Below are 22,869 nucleotides of genomic sequence, written 5' to 3'. Positions count from 1 at the left end.
TCTGTCTGTTTCTATCGTGCTTCCTCTCGGGGAGCTGCTGTTGAAATGCTCCCTGGGACCCGAGGGGCGGAGGGGGAGGGAGAGAGATGTCAAGGCACACACGCACACACATGCTGCTCACCTCTAGGCGCACAGCTCCTCTACTTGTCCAAACTTGTAAGTGCATAACATTTCGCGGTCACGTCATCGTTGTCTGACATTATTATGAAATAGGAAAAACAGTAGCAAAGCATAATATTCAAGTGAGTTGTCACAGGTGACACGTAGTTCAATACAGGTCCCCTACCTTCAGTGACTCAAACTCTCGACTCCATCCCATCCTTTTGCGCAAGATGATAAAGTGACTCACCTGGTTGAGGTGTATGTATATAAACTGACTCACCTGGTTGAGGTGTATGTATGAGATGATAAAGTGACTCACCTGGTTGAGGTGTATGTATGAGATGATAAACTGACTCACCTGGTTGAGGTGTATGTATGAGATGATAAACTGACTCACCTGGTTGAGGTGTATGTATATAAACTGACTCACTTGGTTGAGGTGTAGACCATGTATGAGATGTTAGTTGATCACAGGTGTTTTTGAAGGTGTGGAAAGAGAACACGCAGTTTCCGGGTTGCACTCTGAAAAAGGAACTTAATTCAGCTCACCTAGCAAATACACAAGCAGACCGGTGGGTTAGTGCTAGTGTTAATAGCAAATGAAGAAAAATGCCAAATTGAACCATCCAATCATGTGTATACGCTAAGCATCCATATGGTTTCTATTGGATAGCTAACGATATCTCTAGGAAAAACCATTGGGTGACTCGTTACTCCAGCTGTGCTCGCTACAGACCTATACAATTCCTATTTGCAATGTTGAACAATCTATGGTAGAGCAAAGAAACCAAAATCTTGAAGAAACCCCTCATCAGTTATAAATCCCGTCAAACTGGGACAGACTACAACCTCATAGCCTACAGTTGGAGCAATAAAAAGGCACAATAGGCGTGGACACAACACTGTGTATCGAACTAGCCAGGATGGCTAGCAGACTGCACCAACGGACATATCCCAGCAGGCAATTCGGCCTATGTTCCGGGCCGGAAATAGTACTAAAAAAGCACTGTTACGAACATATTTTGTTAAAAGATGTGGTATCAGAAATTTTATTATCTAAGGAAACAGTCGTTTGCTAGTTTGATACAGCCACCATAAGTGTTAATCTTTTGCCATTTCCTGCCGCAACCAGACCTACCCCCTGGACCGGCTGAAACTCACAGACCTCCCAGACCTTCTGGGCCTTCTAGACCATCGTGGGAAGAGACCATCGTCGAAAAAGACTGATGAACTGCCACAAGTCCGTAGTGACATTGATGAACGGCCGGAGGATTATATTGACTCTGATGAACTGCCACAATGCCCTCCCTCCCAGCCAAGCTCCGACCGTGTAACAAGCAACCAGCTGGTGAAGATATAGGTCGTTATGATGGGACCTCTAACTGGGAGGTGATGTGACAGAATGGACTGAGAACCAGCGAGTCCTCAATCTAGCCGCAGCTCTGGAGGGTTAAGACAGGTGCTCCTAGACCTAGACAGGGGAAGAATATCCATGGAGATTCTGACTACTGCCCTGGGCTGGCGGTTCGGCGATCACCAGTCACTGATCAGCCTCCGAGACCAGCTCCACTCAAGGAAGAGGCGAACCCAGGAGAAGTTGGGGATCCTAGCAGCCAACATCTGCCGCCTTGTGAACCGGGCATATGCTAACCTGCCTCTCGTCAACCATGCAGTGCCTCGTCTTCGACTACTTCCTGTGAAGCCTACAGTCCCTTCGCCTCCGGTAACAAGTGCGACTCGCCAAGCCAGTCACGACTGAAGAAGCTTTGCGGACTGCAGAGTGAAGTGGAGGCCATCCTAGCCGAAAAGGGAACGTCTACCATAACCTTGAATGCACGCAAGTACGGTCCCTACCGGAAGGCGAAGAAGAACCTCCCAGGCCTGTGCAGGCAGCCCGGATAGAGGGGCCTCTCTTGTGCTCTGGGGCTGCGGACATCCAGGGCACCGAATACGGGAATGTGAACAAGCCAGAAGCCGCTCCCACCGACCACGACAGAGACCTCCCTACAAGCCAAGACGAGAGAACACCCCCCAAGCACCAGCCCCCAACTTCCTCCGCGTCAGGAAACGAGCAAGGGTCGGTCTAGATGGGGATAGGCCGGCCCATGAAGTAACCCCACCACATCACCATCCTCCAGTTGTTGGATGGGTGGGCCCAGGCCCTAGCCTCCATGTCCCCTGCAAGCTGAACTGTAAACACTGTTGTCTTGGTGGACACTGGAGCTACAGTACTGTATCAGCTTGGTGAGACCAGGACACCTGGGAAGAGAGATCAAGTGGGCACTTGCGGGGATCAGGGTGGAGACTGTCACAGGCCAGAGTGCTGTCATCAAGGGGAGGGGCGGCTTAGCCATGGAGGTGGGCAACATGACAGTGCGGCAGGACTTTGCGGCTGGCAGACATACGCGAAGACTGCATAGTGGGCCTGGATGCCCTGGGGGCCATGGGTGCCGTGATATGGGTGGCTGGACCCCAGTTGGAGGTAGGCAACCAAGTGCCACCACCAGGTACCCAGGGGCGGTGGAAGTGAAGGTGAAGGTCCCTGAGCGGATGTCTCACCCAAAGCAGCTGCTGCCCTGGAGGAGCTATTCCTGCGGAGAGCGGAAGGCTTAAGCCTGGAAGAGAAAGAGCGCAACTGCGAAGTCTACTGGTGGAATACAGACACCTCTTCGCCTCAAGTGACCTGGAGTGCGGATGCACCAGTCTGGTGCAGCATCACATAGTACTGGGATGATCTGCTGGTGCATGCGGCTACCTTCGCGGGATCCCCCTCCAATCTCCGACTGGTGCTAGAACGCATCAAGGTGGCCAACCTACAGTTGAACCCAAATGTAAACCTGTATTACAGTGGTTACACAAGCTAATTGTCTAGCTAGCACTGCCAGGTCTAGTCAACTTCAATTTCTACACTTTCATAAACAATTACTTGTCAGGATCTTTGGGGAACGGGTGAAAGGCAACCTCTGGACATGTACTCTGATAGACAGGTAGTGTTGTAGATTGAGACAGGTAGGGGACAGCCAGTACTGTAGGTTGAGACAGGTTGGGGACAGGTAGTATTGTAGGTTGAGACAGGTAGGGGACAGGTAGTATTGTAGGTTGAGACAGGTAGGGGACAGGTAGTATTGTAGGTTGAGACAGGTAGGGGACAGGTAGTATTGTAGGTTGAGACAGGTGGGGGACAGGTAGTATTGTAGGTTGAGACAGGTAGGGGACAGGTAGTATTGTAGGTTGAGACAGGTGGGGGACAGGTAGTATTGTAGGTTGAGACAGGTAGGGGACAGGTAGTATTGTAGGTTGAGACAGGTAGGGGACAGGTAGTATTGTAGGTTGAAACAGGTTGGGGACAGGTAGTGTTGTAGGTTGACACAGGTAGGGGACAGGTAGTGCTGTAGGTTGAGACAGGTTGGGGACAGGTAGTGTTGTAGGTTGAGACAGGTTGGGGACAGGTAGTATTGTAGGTTGAGACAGGTAGGGGACAGGTAGTGCTGTAGGTTGACACAGGTAGGGGACAGGTAGTGCTGTAGGTTGAGACAGGTAGGGCACAGGTTGGGGACAGGTAGGCCACTGCTGTTGTTAGTGGCGGCCGGTGGTCATCTTTTTGGTCGCAATGCTCCGCAATACTGTAACATATGGAGGGGGGGGGGGAGGGGGGGATTAGTAATTTATTTCAACTTCATGAACAGAACATCAGAAGACCATCTGCTGACTCCATGAGAAAGGTTTCTTTCAAAAGTGTTACATTATTTGTAAAGCCATGCTTCACCCAATTCTGGGCCTTTAATGTCCTTGAGAACTGAGTCTAGGTGGACCTTAAGGCAAGGCAAGTTTATTTGTATAGCACATTTCAGCAACAAGGCAATTCAAAGTGCTTTACATGAGACATTAAAAGCATCAAGACAAAGTGCAACACATAAAATGTCATATAAAACGAAATGCAAAAAAAGGACATTTAAAACAAAATGCAGGGGAAATAAAATACAGGAATAAAAGTTATGAATAAATAATTATTTGATTTAATAAAAAGCAGCAGCAAAAAGAAAAGTCTTTAGTCTTGATTTAAAAGAATTGAGAGTTGCAGCAGACCTGCAGTTTTCTAGAAGTTTGTTCCAGATACAGTATGTGGAGCATAAAAACTATAGGTTACTTACGTAACCCCGGTTCTCTGATAACATGAGTGAGGTGTCTCACCTATGGGATATCGTCTCAACCATGATATACCTGGAAGTCATATTAAAAACGTCTGACGTAGTCAGACCTGTCACGTGTGGGCGGGGAGCACCTCCCCCGTATAAAACCACTTGTGACGCGTGGGAACGTCCTTCTTGGCCAAAGCTCTTGCCCCGTGAATGCAAGCAGGGCAAATTTGGTGAGACACCTCACTCATGTTATCAGAGAACCGGGGTTACGTAAGTAACCTATAGTTCTCTTTCTAACATTCGTTTCGGTGTCTCACCTATGGGATAGATATAGACTACTCCCGAATTGCAGAATATAGCCAGGGACGCATCGCCGAGCCAACTCAGCCGTCCTAAGAGGACCCTACCGCCAGGACTGTGTGAGCCAATGAAGGCGCCGTCACATCCAACCGGTAGAACTTAACAAAAGTGTGTGGCGTAGACCAGCTCGCCGCAGCACAGATATTACTCACTGACAGACCTCTGAACAGTGCCCATGAGGTAGCCACACCCCTGGTAGAATGAGCCCTCAGACTCCCTGGGGGACGTAAACCTCTGCATTCATAAGCCATCGAGATGGCGTCCACAATCCAGTGCGGTAAACGCTGACTCGAAATGGGTAACCCTGAACGAGGGGAAGCCCAAGAGACAAAGAGCTGGTCGCTCTTCCTCAGCGCTCTGGTTCTATCCAGATAAACGCGCAACGCGCGCACTGGACACAGACAGTGGAGACGCCTATCCTCGTCTGAGGAAAAAGGCGGAGGATGGAAAGCCATAAGCTCCAGCGTGGAGATGCAGGAGTCATTAACGACTTTGGGCACAAAAGCAGGGTTAGGCCGTAAAGAAACCTTAGACAACCAAGAGGCAAAATGCATACAAGAAGGATGCACTGACAAGGCACTCAGCTCACTCACGCGCTTCGCTGAACACAAAGCCAAGAGCAGCGCGGTTTTAAGAGAGAGAATTTTCATCCCCACAACCCCCAGAGGCTCGAACGGCTGCATAGACAGCGCCTCCAAGACCACTGACAAATCCCAGGAGGGAACCAGTGGTTTAGACACGGGGCGAGAACGCCTCGCACCCCTCATAAACCAGCTGACCCATGGGTGCACCCCCACCGAGGAGGACCCAAAACCCTGGTGACGGGCAGAAATAGCAGCCAGGAATACCTTAACAGTACTGAAGGCCCTGCCCTTATCCAACAAAAACTGCAGAAAGCAGATGAATTTGGAGCAGAGCAGCGGGTAGAAGGCACTGACTGCTCAGCACACCACCTCACAAACACACGCCACTTGTTGTCATACAACTTACGTGTGGCAGGCGCCCTGGCACTGAGAAGAGTGTTAATCACAGAGGGTGAGAAATCATCCGTATGAACACTTAACCCTTCACATGCCAAGCCCAGAGGGCCAGGAGGTCTGGCCTGGGGTGGAAAATGTCCCTGTTCGCCTGAGACACCAGGTCCCTGCGTAAAGGAAGAGGCCAAGGCTGGCCGGACAGGAGCGGGGTGATCTCCGCCAGCCACAGTTTCCCCGGCCAATACGGCGCAATGAGTATGAGAGACAGCCTCTGCTCCCTTACTCTGGCTAGAGTGGGGATTATGAGGCTGACCGGGGGAAACGCGTAAAGCAGCGCGTCTGGCCACGGATGAGCCAGCGCGTCCACACCCAAAGGTGCATCCTCTCCCGTCAGGGAAAAGAACAGAGGACACTGCGCGTTTGTTCGCGATGCGAAGAGATCTACGGCAGCTCGGCCGAACATCTCCCATATCCCACTCACCACCTGAGGGTGGAGACACCAATCCCCGTACCGGGGATTCCCCCTGGAGAGCAGGTCCGCTCCCACGTTCAATACGCCCGGGACATGGGCCGCGCGTAAAGAGGGAAGGAAGCCGCTGCTCCACAGGATCCGCCTGCGCGCAAGCGCGTGCAGGCTCGATGAACGAGTGCCACCCTCGCGATTGATGTAGGCTACTGTAGTCGTGTTGTCTGTCCTGACCAAGACATGGCGACCCCGTATGAGGGGTAGAAAGTGCCGTAGTGCCAGAAACACCGTCAACAGCTCGAGATAGTTTATGTGGGCATGTCGGAGATGTGGGGACCACGTCCCATTCACAATCCTGCCCTCGTGAGCTGCCCCCCAACCCGCGAGAGACGCATCCGTCGAGACCACCGAACGGAGTGAGACTACTCCCAAGGGGGTCCCGGTCTCGAACAGAATTGGGTCTCTCCAGAACCGGAGAGCTCTGACACAGCTGGGAGTCACTGTCACAGTGCGATGCAAATGTCGTCTTGGGCACAGACGAAGGCCTAACACCCAACGTTGAAAATCCCTCATATGCAGACGACCCAGAGGGACGACTGACAGGGAAGATGCCATGAGTCCGAGCAATCGGTGACAAATTCTGAACTTGACCGACTGACCACTGCGGAACAGGCTGACGCACTGGTTGAATGAGGCGACGCGAGGGACAGACAGCCTGGCTCGGAGAGACACCGAGTCCAGCCTGAGACCTACATATTCTACAGCCTGAGCTAGCATTAGCGAGCTCTTGGTCGTGTTTATCTTGAAGCCCAGACCCTCTAGGTGGGAAACAAGAAAAAGAGTGTCCCTCATTGCTTGCTCCCGAGAGAGCGAACACTGGAAATAATCGTCTAGGTAGGCTAGAAGTCTGAGCCCCTGACTCCTCAGGGGAAGCAGAGCAGCCTCCACACACTTCGTAAATATCCGAGGCGCAAGGCTCAGCCCGAACGGTACCGAGAGATACTCGTAGGCTATGCCTAGATAAGCGAACCTGAGATATTTTCTGTGAACAGGATGTACGCGTATATGGTAATACGCATCCTGTAGGTCCACTGACGTGAACCATTCGTTCAGACCATAGGCGATTTTACCCTCTGAGAGTAGGGGGGGCAACATTTTGACGTGAGAAAAAAAACAACAACTGGTCTGCCGTCTCGTCCCATCTATTTACAAAGAATACCAGTTGTGAACAGTATGCTAATGAGAAATCCGTATGACAATTCAATATGTACAACGCATCAAACTTCATCTAGACACCACGAGCATGTCAATATGACTTTATGACCGAGCACTAGGCCATACCCAACATCACAACATCAAACTGCAACTGACTGCTGGTGCTAGCTTCCTCGCCGATGGTGATGTTGCTAGTGCTAGTTTGCTAGCTCCGATAGCCTCTGGGGCACTTCTGCATTCGATTGCACCTGCTGCGCTGTCATTTCGAGTGGTAGCTTCTTCATTAGCATTGCCAGATTTTATTTTATTTTATGAAGAAGTGGTAAATTGTTTTTATAGCTCTTTTTGCCATTGTGAGCAGGTTGGCTAGTTCTAGCTTGTTGAGCACTGAGCAGTACAGTCAGATCTCATTTTTTTCGACGGACGAGTTGTGCCATTAGTGGATTATGAATATATATATTTTTAAAGGTAGCCTAGTTTAAGTAATACATTCACTTTTAAAATGAATGATGATCTAACACAAACTAGTACAAACCACAAGTAGGCCTATGTATTTAATAATTGTGTTAATTAGTAAAAAAAAAAAAAAAATTAAGAATCTGAGCAGAGTTGGGCTGTACAATCAGGGGGGGCAAAGAGGGGGCACTTGCCCCCCCTGCCCCCCCTATAAAATCGCCAATGGCTTGAGGTGTACGTTTAGAGAGCGCAGGTCCAGAATAGGACGTAGCCCCCCCCCCTTTCTTTGGAACGAGGAAATACCGAGAGTAGAACCCCTGACGGCTCCCTTCCTCCGGTAGAATTCGTACGACCCCCTTGTCCAAAAGAGACGAGATTTCTCTCTCCAGGACTTGAGCAGACTCCCCCCGAGCCACTGATTCGATCACCCCTCTGAAAGGCGGTGGTTTCGATGCAAACTGAAGCCTGTAACCCTCGGTTACCGTCCTCAGGACCCACGGGGAAGGTGCGCATGCGCGCCATTGCTCTGCGTGAGCAGCGAGAGGACCCTGGGGCCGGGCTCTCACTACAGGTGGTGCAACAGCACCCTCCGGTGGCGTTATGAACCGCCTTATTTTTGGAGTTTTTTCCATTGCCCTTGGTTGAAAACCTGGTTGCAATGTTGGGAAACATTTTATTACAGAATGACTGTGTGCTTGGGTGACACTGTTGAACACATCCTGCTGTCTGAACTCCCCCGAACGTGCCACTCTGGGGCAGCAGGGTGGGAGACGAGACTCGAACATCACCGGGGAACCTGGTGCGACCGTTCCGAGGGCACTGGGGCGTGAGAACACTGGGTGAACCACCATACAACGGAACATGTTGCGGTCCTTCTCCACAACTTGCAGACTTGACCTCAAAGGCGTCAGCGTGGGAGGCAAACACTGGAGCTCGACTTTTGAACGAGTCAGAGCACAGAGAGAGACCGCCCTGCGTTTGGGAACCACAGGGGGGCTGATGGAGGCGCACCGTAACACCCCTCCCCGAGGGCGAGCTAGGTAGCTTTCCTCTTTGACCCGGTCATGGTAGCAGGGCGGTTCTTGTTCGCCACCGCCGCAAAGGATGGCTTACCCTTTGGTCTAGGTGGCCTGTGGGCGGGCGCCGCTGGCACCCCCGCCGCCGCCGCCCTGGCCGCGCCCTGAGATTTGGGTCCCTTAGGGGCGGGCTGTGCCTTAGGCGCCTGTGCAGGCCTCTGGAAAACCTGAACAGGCCTCGGCACAAACTTGCGAGGGAGACAGAGCTGGAATGCTTCCTCCTCCTTCACGCGTGCGTCGAACTTCTGTCGCATCGCTGCGATCGATGATCCGAACAGTTGAGTGGGTACAACCGGAGCATCCAGAAGCCCTTTCTTCTCCTTGTCGGAGAGACCGGATAAGTTCAGCCACAGGGAACGCTCCCCGACAACATCCAGGGCCATGGCGCGGCCGGTGCTCTGCACGGCGCCGCGGAGAGCGCGTAGAGTGTAATCACTCACAACACAGATCTCCTCCCATGTCTGGGTGTTGGGCTGTTCCCTGTCCATCTGCGCACCCAAGTCCGCCAGCAGCTCCGCTTGGTAGGCTACCAGCAGAGAGGCGGCGTTTAGAGCGCGGACAGAGAGAGCAGAAGCCCTGTAGCCTCGCTGGAAAACGGAGGCTGTGAAGGCGTCCGCTTTTCCCGGCAGGGAGGGCCCAGAGGAACCAAAAGTGGGTCTCTTCTGGGGGTGGAGATGGTTGGCTACCGAAGGCTCCACCGGAGGAGGGCTGGATAACCCTAATTCCTCCATGCCGTGTACGTCAAGTCCACTGAATCCTGGGACAAGAACCCTATTGGTTAAGGGCTTGTCCCAAAACTTTCTCATCTCCTCCATGCAGGCAGGCACAGCGGGGATGACCTGCTTGGGTGCAGGAGTGGACGTCGGGAGACGTTTCCCGTCATATAGGCTCCGCCTAACCCCTTGCACACCTTGGGTAGGTGGCCACTCGATGTCGAGCCTGTCCGCCGCGCGGCGACAGACGTCGTTCAAGTCCTGGTCCCAGGGGGTGTCACCTCCCTGAGCACTGGAGGGGCGGGAGCCCTGGCCCGACTGAAGGGGGTTGGCTGCCCCCTCGTCCTCGGATGAGGGGTTGAGTAGCTCCTCATCCTGCTCACAGCCGAGTTCGAGAATGTCCTCCTCCAGGACCTCGAACGGCAGAGAGGGATCCGGGCACGCAATCTCCATCTGCTCTGCCCAGGTAGGCGCAGGTGCGTCCCCAGGACAGCATGGGGACTGGTGAGGACGTGGCCGCTGGCTGTGACAGCAGCCTTGCACCTCCTCACCAAGTACTTTTTGGGAAGAAGGAGGCAGTGCTGGCATGCAGAGGCCAGCACACAAGGTTGGCTACCGTGTGTGTTAAGGTCGAGTTAAGGGTTAAACTCGATGTAGGTAATAAGGGTAAGCTAATTACCTAACAGCTAGTGCAAATAGCTATAAGTAAGCTAGCTAGCTACGACAATAAGTTGGCTAGCAGGCTTGGCTCGCCTGCACAGTTAGCCAACAGAACAAACTAGCTAAGAAGCTAGTTAAACAATCAGGAATAAACCTGAGAACCAAGGTATATTCTTCACGGGGAAGAGATAAAGAAGGACGTTCCCACGCGTCACAGGTGGTTTTATACGGGGGAGGTGCTCCCCGCCCACACGTGACAGGTCTGACTACGTCAGACGTTTTTAATATGACTTCCAGGTATATCATGGTTGAGACGATGGCCCAGTCATCCCATAGGTTGATTGATTGATTGATTGATTGATTTTTATTTATTTTTAAGACAGGGACAAGGTACTGTTGACATTTACCCTATAGAATAGGGAGAGATGCACTGTACAAGGTTATAGCTAGACAGCTAATTTCCACCCGCAGTCCCTGGGCAAATAAATATACAGTCTTAAAATAGTGGGGCAAATAGTACACAGTAGGAAAGTTACATACATGCTGTAGAAGGAATACAAAAAAAAGTTATGTAGCACAGATTTCACTCATTCCTATACCCACATCCCAACCTCCCCAGACCCTTTCTCAAACCCTAGGTACAGCCCCCATACATATGTGCCACACACACACACACACACACACACACACACACACACACACACACACACACTTGACTGCAGGTGCGACTACAAGTGCGCGCAACTTTGCTGAGCGAGTGAGACACCGAAACGAATTTTAGAAAGAGAACTGAACGCTGCATGTTTTGTTTAAACTCTGGGGACAGAAAGCAGGCCTGTGCCAGTCAAAACCTGACCGCTGTGTGGGTAACTGGTTTTAGCCAGCAGATGGCGCCATGACTCCAAGTAGGAGGCTTCAAAGAAATAGTTTTATGATACATTTAACTGCAGCATGGAGAAACAAAATGAAACGCTGCCTTTTATTGTTCAGCCATTTTGTTTGTGCCCTGTGATTCTGCAAAGGTGGATTGATTAATTGGTACAGTAAGCTTCATTTAAACTCTAAAAACCTAGCTGGACATTGTATTTTAACGATGAAAATTGAAGTTCTAAAATAGAAGTGATCCATCCCAGGAGAGTTCAAATTGACTTTGTGATTTAATTCATATAAAAAATATTCGGGCGTACAATGCATTTTGCACTGTGGCTTCCTCAGATTCGCATTGAAGCTCTATTTATTCTGAGATTGGGGCTTCTGCCATGTATTCCTCAGCCGGGTCCCCTGTACAGTCCTCTTCCCAAGCGCCAAAGACGTCCCCATGAACCTGGAGGGGAGCTGGGGCAGGGTGGGGGCTGGAGGCCTGACCTCGGAGGCAGGGAGAGAGACAGGGAGCCGGGCAGCCTCTGAGGCTTTTTCGGAGCGGAAGCCATATTGCGAGACCAGCTTGTTGAGGCACTCCCTCCAGCTGGCGTTATGTAGGGAGGACGAGGACTCCCGCTGGCTGATGAGGGTCCCCAGGCCTGCGTCACTAGGCTGGACCCGCAGGGCTTCACTCTTGGGCCCGGGAGCAGCAGTGGAGCATGCGGGGGCTACCGTGAGCTGTCGGGATCTTCTGTAGATGTGCATCAGAAGGTCATCACACCGCGGTGCCTCCTGCTTATCGACTTCCACCACGCTTCTCTGTCTGGCCACCGTGGCCAGCCGCTTGAAGGTGTGTCTGTCGCTGTGTACTGACTGCGCTGGGCAACACTGGAGAGAGGGGAGAGGGTTTTGTGTGCTCTTGAACAGGTACATCTGCTTTTATGGGCAGAACTTTGCTCCTCTCCTTCGCGACCAGAACTCTGCTCTTCTCCTTGATGTCCGGAAACCTGCTCCGGTTTTGAACTCTGCTCCCCTCCTTCATGTCCAGAACTATTCTCTTCTCCTTTACGTCCAGAACCCTGTTCTTCTCCTCCGTCTCCACGGAAAGGGGTTCCTTCTTCACAGGTTCCCGGCGTCTGGTACGGACTGGCGGTTCTGGCTCCTTCTTTCGAGGTGTTCCTCCTCGATCTGTAACCGGCAGAACTTAATCCGTCTCCTGAGTAATAGTCACGCCTGCTTTTTTAGTCTTCTTTGGCTCTGTTTTCCTACCCGTCGTAAATAACAAGTCTTCGGTCAGATGTTTCAGCAGTGACGTTAGCTCTTTCTTAGACATCTGCTCCTGCAGCTTGCCCTTCAGGGCGGTCTTGTCTGTAATGTTGAAGACCGTGCTCAGGATGTCCCGGGCCACTTTGCGTAGCTCGTGGTGCGAGGCGATCAAGGTGGACCCCAACAGGTTCAGGTCCTTCTCATGGAGGAGCTGCAGGGCGTCCAGGTTCTTCCAGCCCCCCAACTGCCTCCAACAAGGCTCCTGGTTGTGGACTTGAGCCAGCAGAAACAGCCTGACGTACTGCTTGAGGTCAGAGTTCACGGGAAGAGAGCGGAACACGTCTAGCAGGGCCAGGCTGTACTCCTCATAGCTGTCGACGTCCGCCCCGTGCAGGTTTTTAAGAATGGTCTTGAGGATTTTCATGAGGCATTCATTTATTTCAGACACAGACTCCAACTCCTCCTCAGACTCTGGGCTCTCCACAACTGGGGATCTGCAAACAATTTCGGGGGAGGGGTTTTTAAGAGGCGCGGTGCGCTTCACAGCTCTGGCTGCGGATAGAATGTGGGAGACGTCTTGTGTCTGCTGAGGAAAGTCCTCTTCCTCATCAAACTTCCTTCGGAGACCTTTGGGCTCAGGCTTTGGAGGACTCACTGAGTCCTCCTGCTTCTGGCCCATACCCCGAATCATTGAATTGGGGAGAAATCCACGTGGGGCAATGGGCCACACGGGGCCATCCAGGCCTTTCTCTGGAGGCTGAGACTGGAATTGAGTGTGATCCCAGACATGATCCTCTGGTATGGGGTCACATTCAGCCATGTTCTTCCACTCCTCCTCTTTGACAGGATGGCGCCTGGCCACGGACCTTTTCCTCTTCTAGATTAAATTAGTCAGGGGAGGCTGCTCCTCCGTCTCCTCACCCAGTGTTCATCAGGGATGACTTTGGGCATGCCTTTTCGCCACGCTCCCACCGCTGTACTAAGATATAGGAGCAGACTTAGGTCCCGGTTCTATTAGAACGCCATTGTTCTGTGTCATAATCAGTTTCATGATACATGTATTACAGAATGGTGACATTATGTGCTAACAACTGCAACAGTACTAGAGACAACAAAAAATAATGTAAATGTCCCAAAAATATCTGCTGGTCTCCATATTTTGCCATATGATATATGATAGCATTGTGTGTAGCATACTAAAGTAACCAACTCGATTCAAATTAAATCTGGTGCCAACCAGTTGCCGTTTTCATATGAATCGTATGGAAAATTGACTCAGACCACTCGGTTCACTGAAAAGATTTGAATCACCCCCTCTAAGGACAGCCCACTGGCAGGACCACTCGGTTCACTGAAAAGATTTGAATCACCCCCTCTAAGGACAGCCCACTGGCAGGACCACTCGGTTCACTGAAAAGATTTGAATCACCCCCTCTAAGGACAGCCCACTGGCAGGACCACTCGGTTCACTGAAAAGATTTGAATCACCCCCTCTAAGGACAGCCCACTGGCAGGACCACTCGGTTCACTGAAAAGATTTGAATCACCCCCTCTAAGGACAGACCACTCGGTTCACTGAAAAGATTTGAATCACCCCCTCTAAGGACAGCCCACTGGCAGGACCACTCGGTTCACTGAAAAGATTTGAATCCCCCCCTCTAAGGACAGCCCACTGGCAGGACCACTCGGTTCACTGAAAAGATTCGAATCCCCCCCTCTAAGGACAGCCCACTCGGTTCACTGAAAAGATTCGAATCCCCCCCTCTAAGGACAGCCCACTGGCAGGACGTTTCGCGGGGTTGATAGCTTAGCTAGCTCGCGAGACAGATGAGTAATGTGCTCGAGCGGTCAGAGGGAGACAGACCAACTGACGCCAGAGTAACGTTAGCTAAACTTATATTCCGTCGGTTAGATAACTCGAGTCGAATATAGTTATATATATATAACTGATTAGTTAGCTAAGGTTGTGAGCTAGAAAAGAGATTAGCTTCTCATTCCGCCGTCAGTTGTCCGTCGGTCGGAGCTTGAGGCAAGCTAGACGGAAAGGAACTTTCTTTAGATTAGTTAGTTATAGATTAGTTAGCTAAGGTTGTGAGCTACAAAAGAGATTCGCTTTTCATAAGTTGTCCGTCGGTCGGAGCTTGAGGCGAGCTAGCCGGAGAGGAGCTTCTCTGGTCCGAACCGAACATGCCTCCCATTGAGAACGACACCGGTCGAAAACAACTGAAATCCCGAATACAGGATCTGATCGACTCAAATCAAGTGCTTGTGTTCAGCAAGAGCTTCTGTCCGTTTTGTGTCAAGGTAGGATCTAAAACATAATGTTCTAGCTAACGTTGTGTTCCTGTCTGTTCTGGCTAGCCTGTTGTGATGTATTTGGCACAGTTTTGTTGCTAACCAGCTATCAAATGTATTAGCATTGTAGTTCTTTCGTCATTAGCATCCATTGTAGTTCTTTAGTCTATAGCTAGCTAACCCGTTCTCATAACCAGGTCAGGCACACCCAGGCTAGCTAGCCGGCTAGGCTGCTGCGTCAACCACATTTTCTAGCTAACGTTAGCAATCTAACTGCTAATGCTAACTATCTGGACTGCCAGGGCTAGCTAGATTACCAGGGCTAGCTAGATTACCAGGGCTAGCTAGATTCAGCTGGGGATAACGTTAGCTTTGAGAGTTGTGCAAGCAAACTTACACGTTTTCATACTCTTAATGTACTCCTACTACAAGTTTTCATACTCTTAATGTACTCCTACTACAAGTTTTCATACTCTTAATGTACTCCTACTACAAGTTTTCATACTCTTAATGTACTCCTACTACAAGCTCGACCAAGCCAACTCACTTAAACTTACTAGCTACGTTATGTTGAACAACTTAGCACTACTACCTACTACTAGACTGGCTAGATAATGTATATAACTGAACAACTAAGCACTACTACCTACTACTAGACTGGCTAGATAATGTATATAACTGAACAACTTAGCACTACTACCTACTACTAGACTGGCTAGATAATGTATATAACCGTACTAGCCGGTTGTATAGCTGGCTATTAACAATGTTGAGAATAAGCTTGAAACGTGTTGTGCTTTTCCAGGTGAAGAACCTGTTCAAGGAGCTGAATGTGAAGTGCAATGCGGTGGAGTTGGATCTCATTGGTGAGGGACACACTATGGCTGCCAATGGTCAAGCAGGATATTGTGTCAGAAAGGGTTGAACACATTGAGCAGTCAATTAGTTGTCATTACACAGAAATGAACATTGTGGCTTGATACGCATTTACTACCAAACATGCTGAGTCACTCACGGGAGATAGTTGAGCAGCATTGCATATCTTTCAGTATTTCTCTGCCGCCCTCAACACACACACACACACACACACACACACACACACTCTCTCTCAATCTCTCTCTCTCTCTCTCTCTCTCTCTCTCTCTCTCTCTCTCATGGCCTTTATTATCAATATCACTCACTGCTGCTCTTGTAAAAAATACACTTTTGCTCTGATAAACACTCAATACAGAGATTGTCAGCCCTCTCCTTCGTTATGCTGTGTATGTACACATGTAGTCAGTATTTGTCTTGAGAACATACAGTACTTGTTCTAAAGTTCATTTAGCCTTCATGGACTGAACAGCTGGTTAGCACGTTTTATAAGTTGCTTATTTATTTATGAGTGCAATGAATCCATTCTCTAGTCTAAGAGACTACAGTGTGTTTTTTTTAAATATTTCTTTTAGGTCAATTCAGTCTGAAGGTTGAATGAATGATTGATATTAAGAAAGCCCTCTGCTAACAGATTGATTCTGTACGCTGACGGACACTGCTGATGTGTTCTCTTGATACCCTGTATTTTATGTCTTGTTTCTTCTGTTTTTACATGTGGGGACCACAATGGAAATAAGTCCTTTAATGTGTTTTAATCCTCGGTGATATATTGTCTGTGTTTTTATTGTGGGTGGTTACGCCCTTCTTTATCACATCATAAACTCAAATCAAATCTTAACATTTGAATTGCTAATTCACCAGATGAAGGCTCTGACTATCAGGACCTGCTGCTTGAGATGACGGGACAGAAGACTGTCCCCAATGTCTTCATCAACAAGACGCACATCGGCGGCTGTGACAACACCATGAAGGTAGGAGTCTCAGGGGACTGCCTAACCCTAACCTGCCTAACCCTAACCTGCCTAACCCTAACCTGCCTAACCTGCCTAACCCTAACCTGCCTAACCTGCCTAACCCTAACCTGCCTAACCCTAACCTGCCTAACCTGCCTAACCCTAACCTGCCTAACCCTAACCTGCCTAACCCTAACCTGCCTAACCCTAACCTGCCTAACCCTAACCTGCCTAACCCTAACCTGCCTAACCTTAACCCTTTACTGTCCCTCAACAGGGAGTCACGTTGAGACAAGTCTCGCATAGGACAATTTTAGAGATTCACCGATATGAACATTTTAGCCGATACCGGTAACTGATATTAACATTGCTGTTATGGCCGATAACTGATATTTACCGATGGCGATATGATCTGTATAAAAACGAATCGAACGAAAAGTTTCTATGATGATCAGATGTTATACACACTGAAAAACACATGGAAACAACGTCTCTATTTCCAAAACATTCAGAAAAGCCTATTAGATTTACCACATTGTTTCCTCTCAAAAACAACACTCACGACAGCAGCTAGACAAATAATTATCGGTTGTTCACATCGGACCGCTACCGATATATTAAAAATTGACTAACATTGGCCGATACCGATATGATTTCTTTTTTTTTCACACTAATCAACAATTTTAGGAACATTTTGGTAAATGAGCCCTCATAGTAAATGTGCCAGTGTTAGCTGAGTAGCTAGTTTTCAACTGCTGTCCCTGGGCAAGATGTTAAGTGCCGGATAAAAACAGTAAGAAACATTTAAAAAAACAGATTAGGAAAAGATTACATAAACAACACAGTAAAAAGACATTTCATGCACATTTAGAACATACTAATTAACAGACAAGAAATGCAAATATAATACAAAATGCAGAGAGAATACAAGACAGATTACAACAACAATTGCCGATATATCGTGCATCCCTAAACACGTTGTTTACGCTGTGTCAGCACTGGAGACCGGTTCGGCTGGACTCTACCATCCGGGAATAGGGGGAAATCAGATTAAATCCAGACTTCCTGTGTTACTCAGGCGTTCTCGGCAGAGCCGTTTGGTCATTGTTGTTTCACGTAGTCTGGATTTATTCTGACAACATATTTCTGATACTGATTTGTTATTAATAATCTAATGACAAGGCTTATCCCCAGAAGAGACATTAGAACCAACAAATAAGCCATGGAACATGGATGGCATCTAACGTTGTACATTTTGAGAGAGTCACTCAAATTCTGCCTAAACGCTCTCACTTTAGCTATGCCCTCAGGATATTGTATCGGAAGGGTTTGAAGAAATTGAGCGGTCAATTAGTTGTCCTCACACCGTCATTACACAGAAACGAACATTCTGGCTCGATACGCATTTACTACCGAACATGCGTCACATGAGTCACTCACAGGAGATAGTTGAGCAGCATTCCATCTCTCTCTCTCCCTCTCTCTCTCTCCCTCTCCCTCTCCCCCCCCTCTCTCTCTCTCTCTCTCTCCCCCTCCCTCCCTCTCTCTCTCTCTCTCTCCCTCTCTCTCTCTCTCCTCTCTCTCTCTCTCTCTCTCTCTCCCCCTCCCTCCCTCTCTCTCTCTCTCTCTCTCTCTCCCTCCCTCCCTTCCTCTCTCAAACCTACTATCTATCACCACCCTATCTAGTGAATCAGACTACATTGAGACACTCACAGGAGATAGTTGTGCAGCATTCCATCTCTCTTTCTCTCCTCCCCCCCCCCTCTCTCTCTCTCTCTCTCTCCCCCTCCCTCCCTCTCTCCAAAACCTACATCTGGTGAGTCAGACTACATTGAGACAGTCTCATTGAGTCCTGCAATAGAGTAGACAATCTATGGAGCTTCTTTATATGAATTGTTTCCTTCTTGAAAAGACCTTACTCCACCTGCACATCTTAAATAGTCAACAACAGTCCTTCAGAAGGTTTCTTATTTTAATTGTTTTTCAAGTCTAGGCTGGCAGATCCTTCTCCTTGCATATTGGAATATTGCCGATGCGCATCTCCAGCTGTAATACATTCTGCTATTACATAACAGGGGCCTTTGTCCGCATGCCAGAAACAAAGGTTGAGTGGCCCTATTTTGGTCAAGTGTGCTTTACAGCCCCATTATACAACGGTTAGTTCTGGTTCTTGATTCTGATTGGCTGGAAGCCGTGTTAAAATACTTCGTAACACACACCTGGGACCGCATATCATTCCATTTTCAGTATTAATGCGCCTCCCATGTGATCCAATGCATTGTGGGCCTGTTTTTTTTCAAAACAACTGAACAATTCATCCAATGCATCTGTTGCTTGGCAACCCTTTTTGTTAGCAACTATTTTGCTCGGCGGAATTGAGGGAATGATGCTTCGTTTTAAATAAATGTTAATGTTTTATATTGCTGTGTGTTTATTTTACACTAATAGCTGTAGTAACCGTTGTATAAAAGCAATAAACCATTCGCGTCGTGCTTAACAACGCCCCCTAGCTGTTATAAAATCACTACAACACACGGCCTCGAGTGGTTTATTGTTTAAATGACACATGTTAGCATAAAAATGAATGGCGGGTCAAAGATGTCCAGTCTGCCGCCCCCAACTCCCAGCTCCCCCTTGGTCATCCTCCTGCTCCATTCAGTCAGCTCTTGAAACTGTTTTACACCTGCCAACTGTTTGAGAAGCTGGTTATAACTTCCGCAATGTGGCCTTCTGCCAGCATGATCTGTGTTGCACTTGGAGCCGACCAGTTATACTTTGAGAATACAGTTGTATAACTGGAATGGTGTCATCCAATACACTGGGTAGTCTCACATAGTCTGGCTGTTTTTGTCTGTCTTGTTTTTACGGGGCAGCTGCTCGCTGCCGAATGCCTCTCGTGTTTTCTCCCGGATAAATTCCTTTTTCTTTCTCGTTTGTTTTCTAAAAAAAACACCGGCGTTTTGGTTGTAAGTGACTGGATATGGGTGCTCAGACCTCTCTGCCCGTTTCCCCCCAGGCACACCAAGATGGCGTCCTGCGCCAGATGCTCTGCGGTGAGAACGAGGTGTACGACTACGACCTCATCGTCATCGGCGGGGGCTCCGGGGGCCTGGCCTGCTCAAAGGTGAGAGAGGGAGCCTGCAACCTCTGACCCCTAGTGTAGGGAGTATTAACCATTGAACAGCTGTGTATCGTGGCCATTACCGTGCGATGGCCCCTTGTGACAGTGAGAATGATGGTACGAGCTGAACTAGTTGAGCGGTTGTTTTGTCTTAGTCGTGTGGTCTTGATAAGCGCTCTGCTGTGATGCTTGTGTTTGGGATAGGAGGCGGCCATGCGTGGGAAGAAGGTGATGGTGTTGGACTATGTGGTGCCCACGCCAAAAGGAAACAGCTGGGGTTAGTACTAACTGTGTGTGTGTGTGTGTGTGTGTGTGTGTGTGTGTGTGTGTGTGTGTGTGTGTGTGTGTGTGTGTGTGTGTGTGTGTGTGTGTGTGTGTGTGTGTGTGTGTGTTAGGGATGCCACGTGAGGATTTTTTTCACAGCCTTTAATAAACTCATGACATCACCGGTGTTACCGGTATCACTGTACATTCTACAAGCGCCCGCTCGGCGCCGTCGGCCTGCTTCATGTTTTCTTTGATCGGTGAAATCCCAGCGGCTTTTTAAGAACGTTACAAAATGGTTTGCATTAAACGCAAGCCTGACATGTGGACGGGAGCCCTCGTAAGCTGCGTAACAGCTGCTTCTGGGAGGTTTAGATGCGTCTCTGGAAGGACAGTGAAGAGGGCTGAGGACTGGTGGCCCTAGAGCGATCGGAGTGAAACCGGCCACCTCGGCACACAAGGAGAAGACGCCCTAGAGCGGCGTGAAACCCGACACCGAGCTGCTCTGTTGTGAGCCGTCGCTCACTCACTCTGTCCCTCGCTCTGACCCTCTGTGCTCAGAGGGAGGAGGGCAGAGTGGACACTTTCACTTTAGAATTGCAGCGTCGGTCGTATTGATGGAAGTATTGATAAAGCGCTTAGTATTTTACAAACGTTTTTTTATTTGATGAACATCATCCACTGATGCACGGAAATGAACTAGATGTGTTTTAAAGAAGCAACGCTACGGAGGGGATGGTGGACAAGTAATGCGACGGTGAATCACCGGTGTATACCTGAACACCAAGTAACACCAGCACACCGATAACCACGGCAACCCTCGTGTGTGTGTGTGTGTGTCAAAAAATAGAAGTTCTCAGTTTTAGGTGTTACTGTTATTCTTTGTCTCCATGGATTTAATCAGTGTGTGTGTGTGTGTGTGTGTGTGTGTGTGTGTGTGTGTGTGTGTGTGTGTTGGCCAGGTCTGGGTGGAACATGTGTAAATGTAGGCTGCATCCCCAAGAAGCTGATGCACCAGGCAGGCCTGCTGGGAACAGCGTTGAACGATGCCCGCAAGTTTGGCTGGGAGTTTGAGACAGGTAAGGGGCCACAAGGGTTCAGAGGTCAGCTAGATGATGGTTATGTTGCAATCCTATTCCAGGAGAAGTCTTTCAGATCCATTCTGTTTTTCACTGGGGTGAACAGGGGGAAAATCCTTAGCTCTTCAGTCACTGATCTTTTTAAATCAGTGATCAGTCACTGATCTTTTTAAATCAGTGACTGATCTTTAAAAATATATTATTTTTTTTTCATCTAATTCTAGTAAACTATTGACCTGTACAGACTACATGAATTCAGGCTGATTTTGGGCTGATTTTTTGTCACAAAGTGTCCGGTGTCGGGCCCGATTTTGAACGTGGGGAACGACAAAAAGCCTTATAGTGTGACATGATCGAAGACCAGTGATTTGGGGTCTGGGACGCCCTATGACACTCTGATGAAAAGTCTAGCATGTCAGAATGTTTTGTATTTTCCTGCCTAGTCTGACATCTGCTACCATGCCTACGATGTACATTGACGGTGACCAATAGGATGACAGTGTTCTTTACATGTTAACACATCCGTGACCTCAAGTTCTCCTTAAAGGATAGACAGCCCATACTGTCCTCTTCGACAACGGTTCCAGGAACGGTTCCTTTATTTTATTATTATTCTTTGACTCCCACTTCCACTCAACCCACTTCCCTTCGCGTTTAGTTCGATCTGCGCTCTGCTTCTGAAAAAACGAGTGTTTCTACCACTGCAAAGACCAGGACATCACGAGAGGAGCAACTTCACAAAAAGCGAGGCTGTTTATGCTTTAAGATGACAGCATCGCAGTGCGAGCCGAGGGCATGGTGGATATTTATATGGATATATTGCTCAGCCCTAGTCCGAGGCACCTGCTGTGTTCTGAGTTAGTGGTTACCATGATTGATGATGTTGTTCTTCTTTCATTCCAGTCAAGCACAACTGGGAGACGATGAAGACGGCCATCAACAACTACATCGGCTCGTTGAACTGGGGCTACAGGGTGGCGCTGCGCGACAAGAACGTCACCTACTCCAACTCGTACGCAGAGTTCATCGAGCCACACAAAATCAAGGTCTCCCATCTCGCCGAACCTCACAGGGCTGCATGTGCCATGTTAGAAACATGACTGCTTCCAGCGTACTCACACATTTTGTCTGTATAATTAACGGTTTCCCTCGGGTGCTAATTGTCGCGTCACATAACTATGATCCAAACCAATTTCTAAAAAATTGAGTAATTGGAAGGGGAAAATGGCAGAAGGGGAAAAAGTTGCCGTCATCTCAGTTTTGGGGGCTGTCATCTTTAATGACTACTTCCTGTATAGGCTCATCTTTAATGACTACTTCCTGTATAGGCTCATCTTTAATGACTACTTCCTGTATAGGCTCATCTTTAATGACTACTTCCTGTATAGGCTCATCTTTAATGACTACTTCCTGTACAGGCTCATCTTTAATGACTACATCCTGTATAGGCTCATCTTTAATGACTACTTCCTGTACAGGCTCATCTTTAACGACTACTTCCTGTACAGGCTCATCTTTAACGACTACTTCCTGCATAGGCTCATCGTTAACGACTACTTCCTGTATAGACTCATCGTTAATGACTACTTCCTGTATAGGCTCATCTTTAACGACTACTTCCTGTACAGGCGACTAACAAGCGAGGGAAGGAGACGTTCCACACGGCCGCTAGGTTCATCTTGGCCACGGGAGAGAGACCTCGCTACCTGGGCATCCCCGGAGATAAGGAGTACTGCATCACCAGGTGAGTTCACACACACACAGACACACACACACACACACACACACACACATACACACACACACACACAAATTGAAGTTCACATCGGGGAGAGTCTAGTCTCCATCTTTCTGTTCAGTTACTGCACCGCAGATGAGCTTGTAGACGGGAGCAAAGCTGTTGGGATGTAATCCAGAAGTTTCCATCGTTATCAATCTTGAGTTTTAGAGCAATTTCAGATGATCTTTTGCGTTGTGTGCTGATCCACAT

At 48.9% G+C, this 22,869-nt stretch overlaps 1 protein-coding gene across 1 annotated transcript in view; it reads left to right on the top strand.

Moving 5' to 3' along the window:
* The first annotated feature begins 14,136 nt into the window (after positions 1–14,136).
* The window catches only part of txnrd3 (thioredoxin reductase 3), a 22,390-nt gene continuing 13,657 nt past the window's right edge, over positions 14,137–22,869 (top strand). The window contains exons 1-8 of the mRNA XM_084445503.1: positions 14,137–14,595; positions 15,392–15,452; positions 16,324–16,433; positions 19,432–19,539; positions 19,741–19,813; positions 20,763–20,879; positions 21,783–21,925; positions 22,508–22,623. Of these exons, the coding sequence (XP_084301629.1) occupies positions 14,479–14,595; positions 15,392–15,452; positions 16,324–16,433; positions 19,432–19,539; positions 19,741–19,813; positions 20,763–20,879; positions 21,783–21,925; positions 22,508–22,623 (845 nt within the window). The 5' untranslated portion in view covers positions 14,137–14,478. The remainder of the gene's footprint in view (positions 14,596–15,391; positions 15,453–16,323; positions 16,434–19,431; positions 19,540–19,740; positions 19,814–20,762; positions 20,880–21,782; positions 21,926–22,507; positions 22,624–22,869) is intronic.

Source organism: Borostomias antarcticus (assembly GCF_949987555.1).
Source record: "Borostomias antarcticus genome assembly, chromosome: 11".
NCBI classification, from domain to species: domain Eukaryota; kingdom Metazoa; phylum Chordata; class Actinopteri; order Stomiiformes; family Stomiidae; genus Borostomias; species Borostomias antarcticus.
The sequence above is the reverse complement of the archived record's forward strand: the minus strand, read 5'-3'. Positions and strand labels throughout refer to the sequence as shown.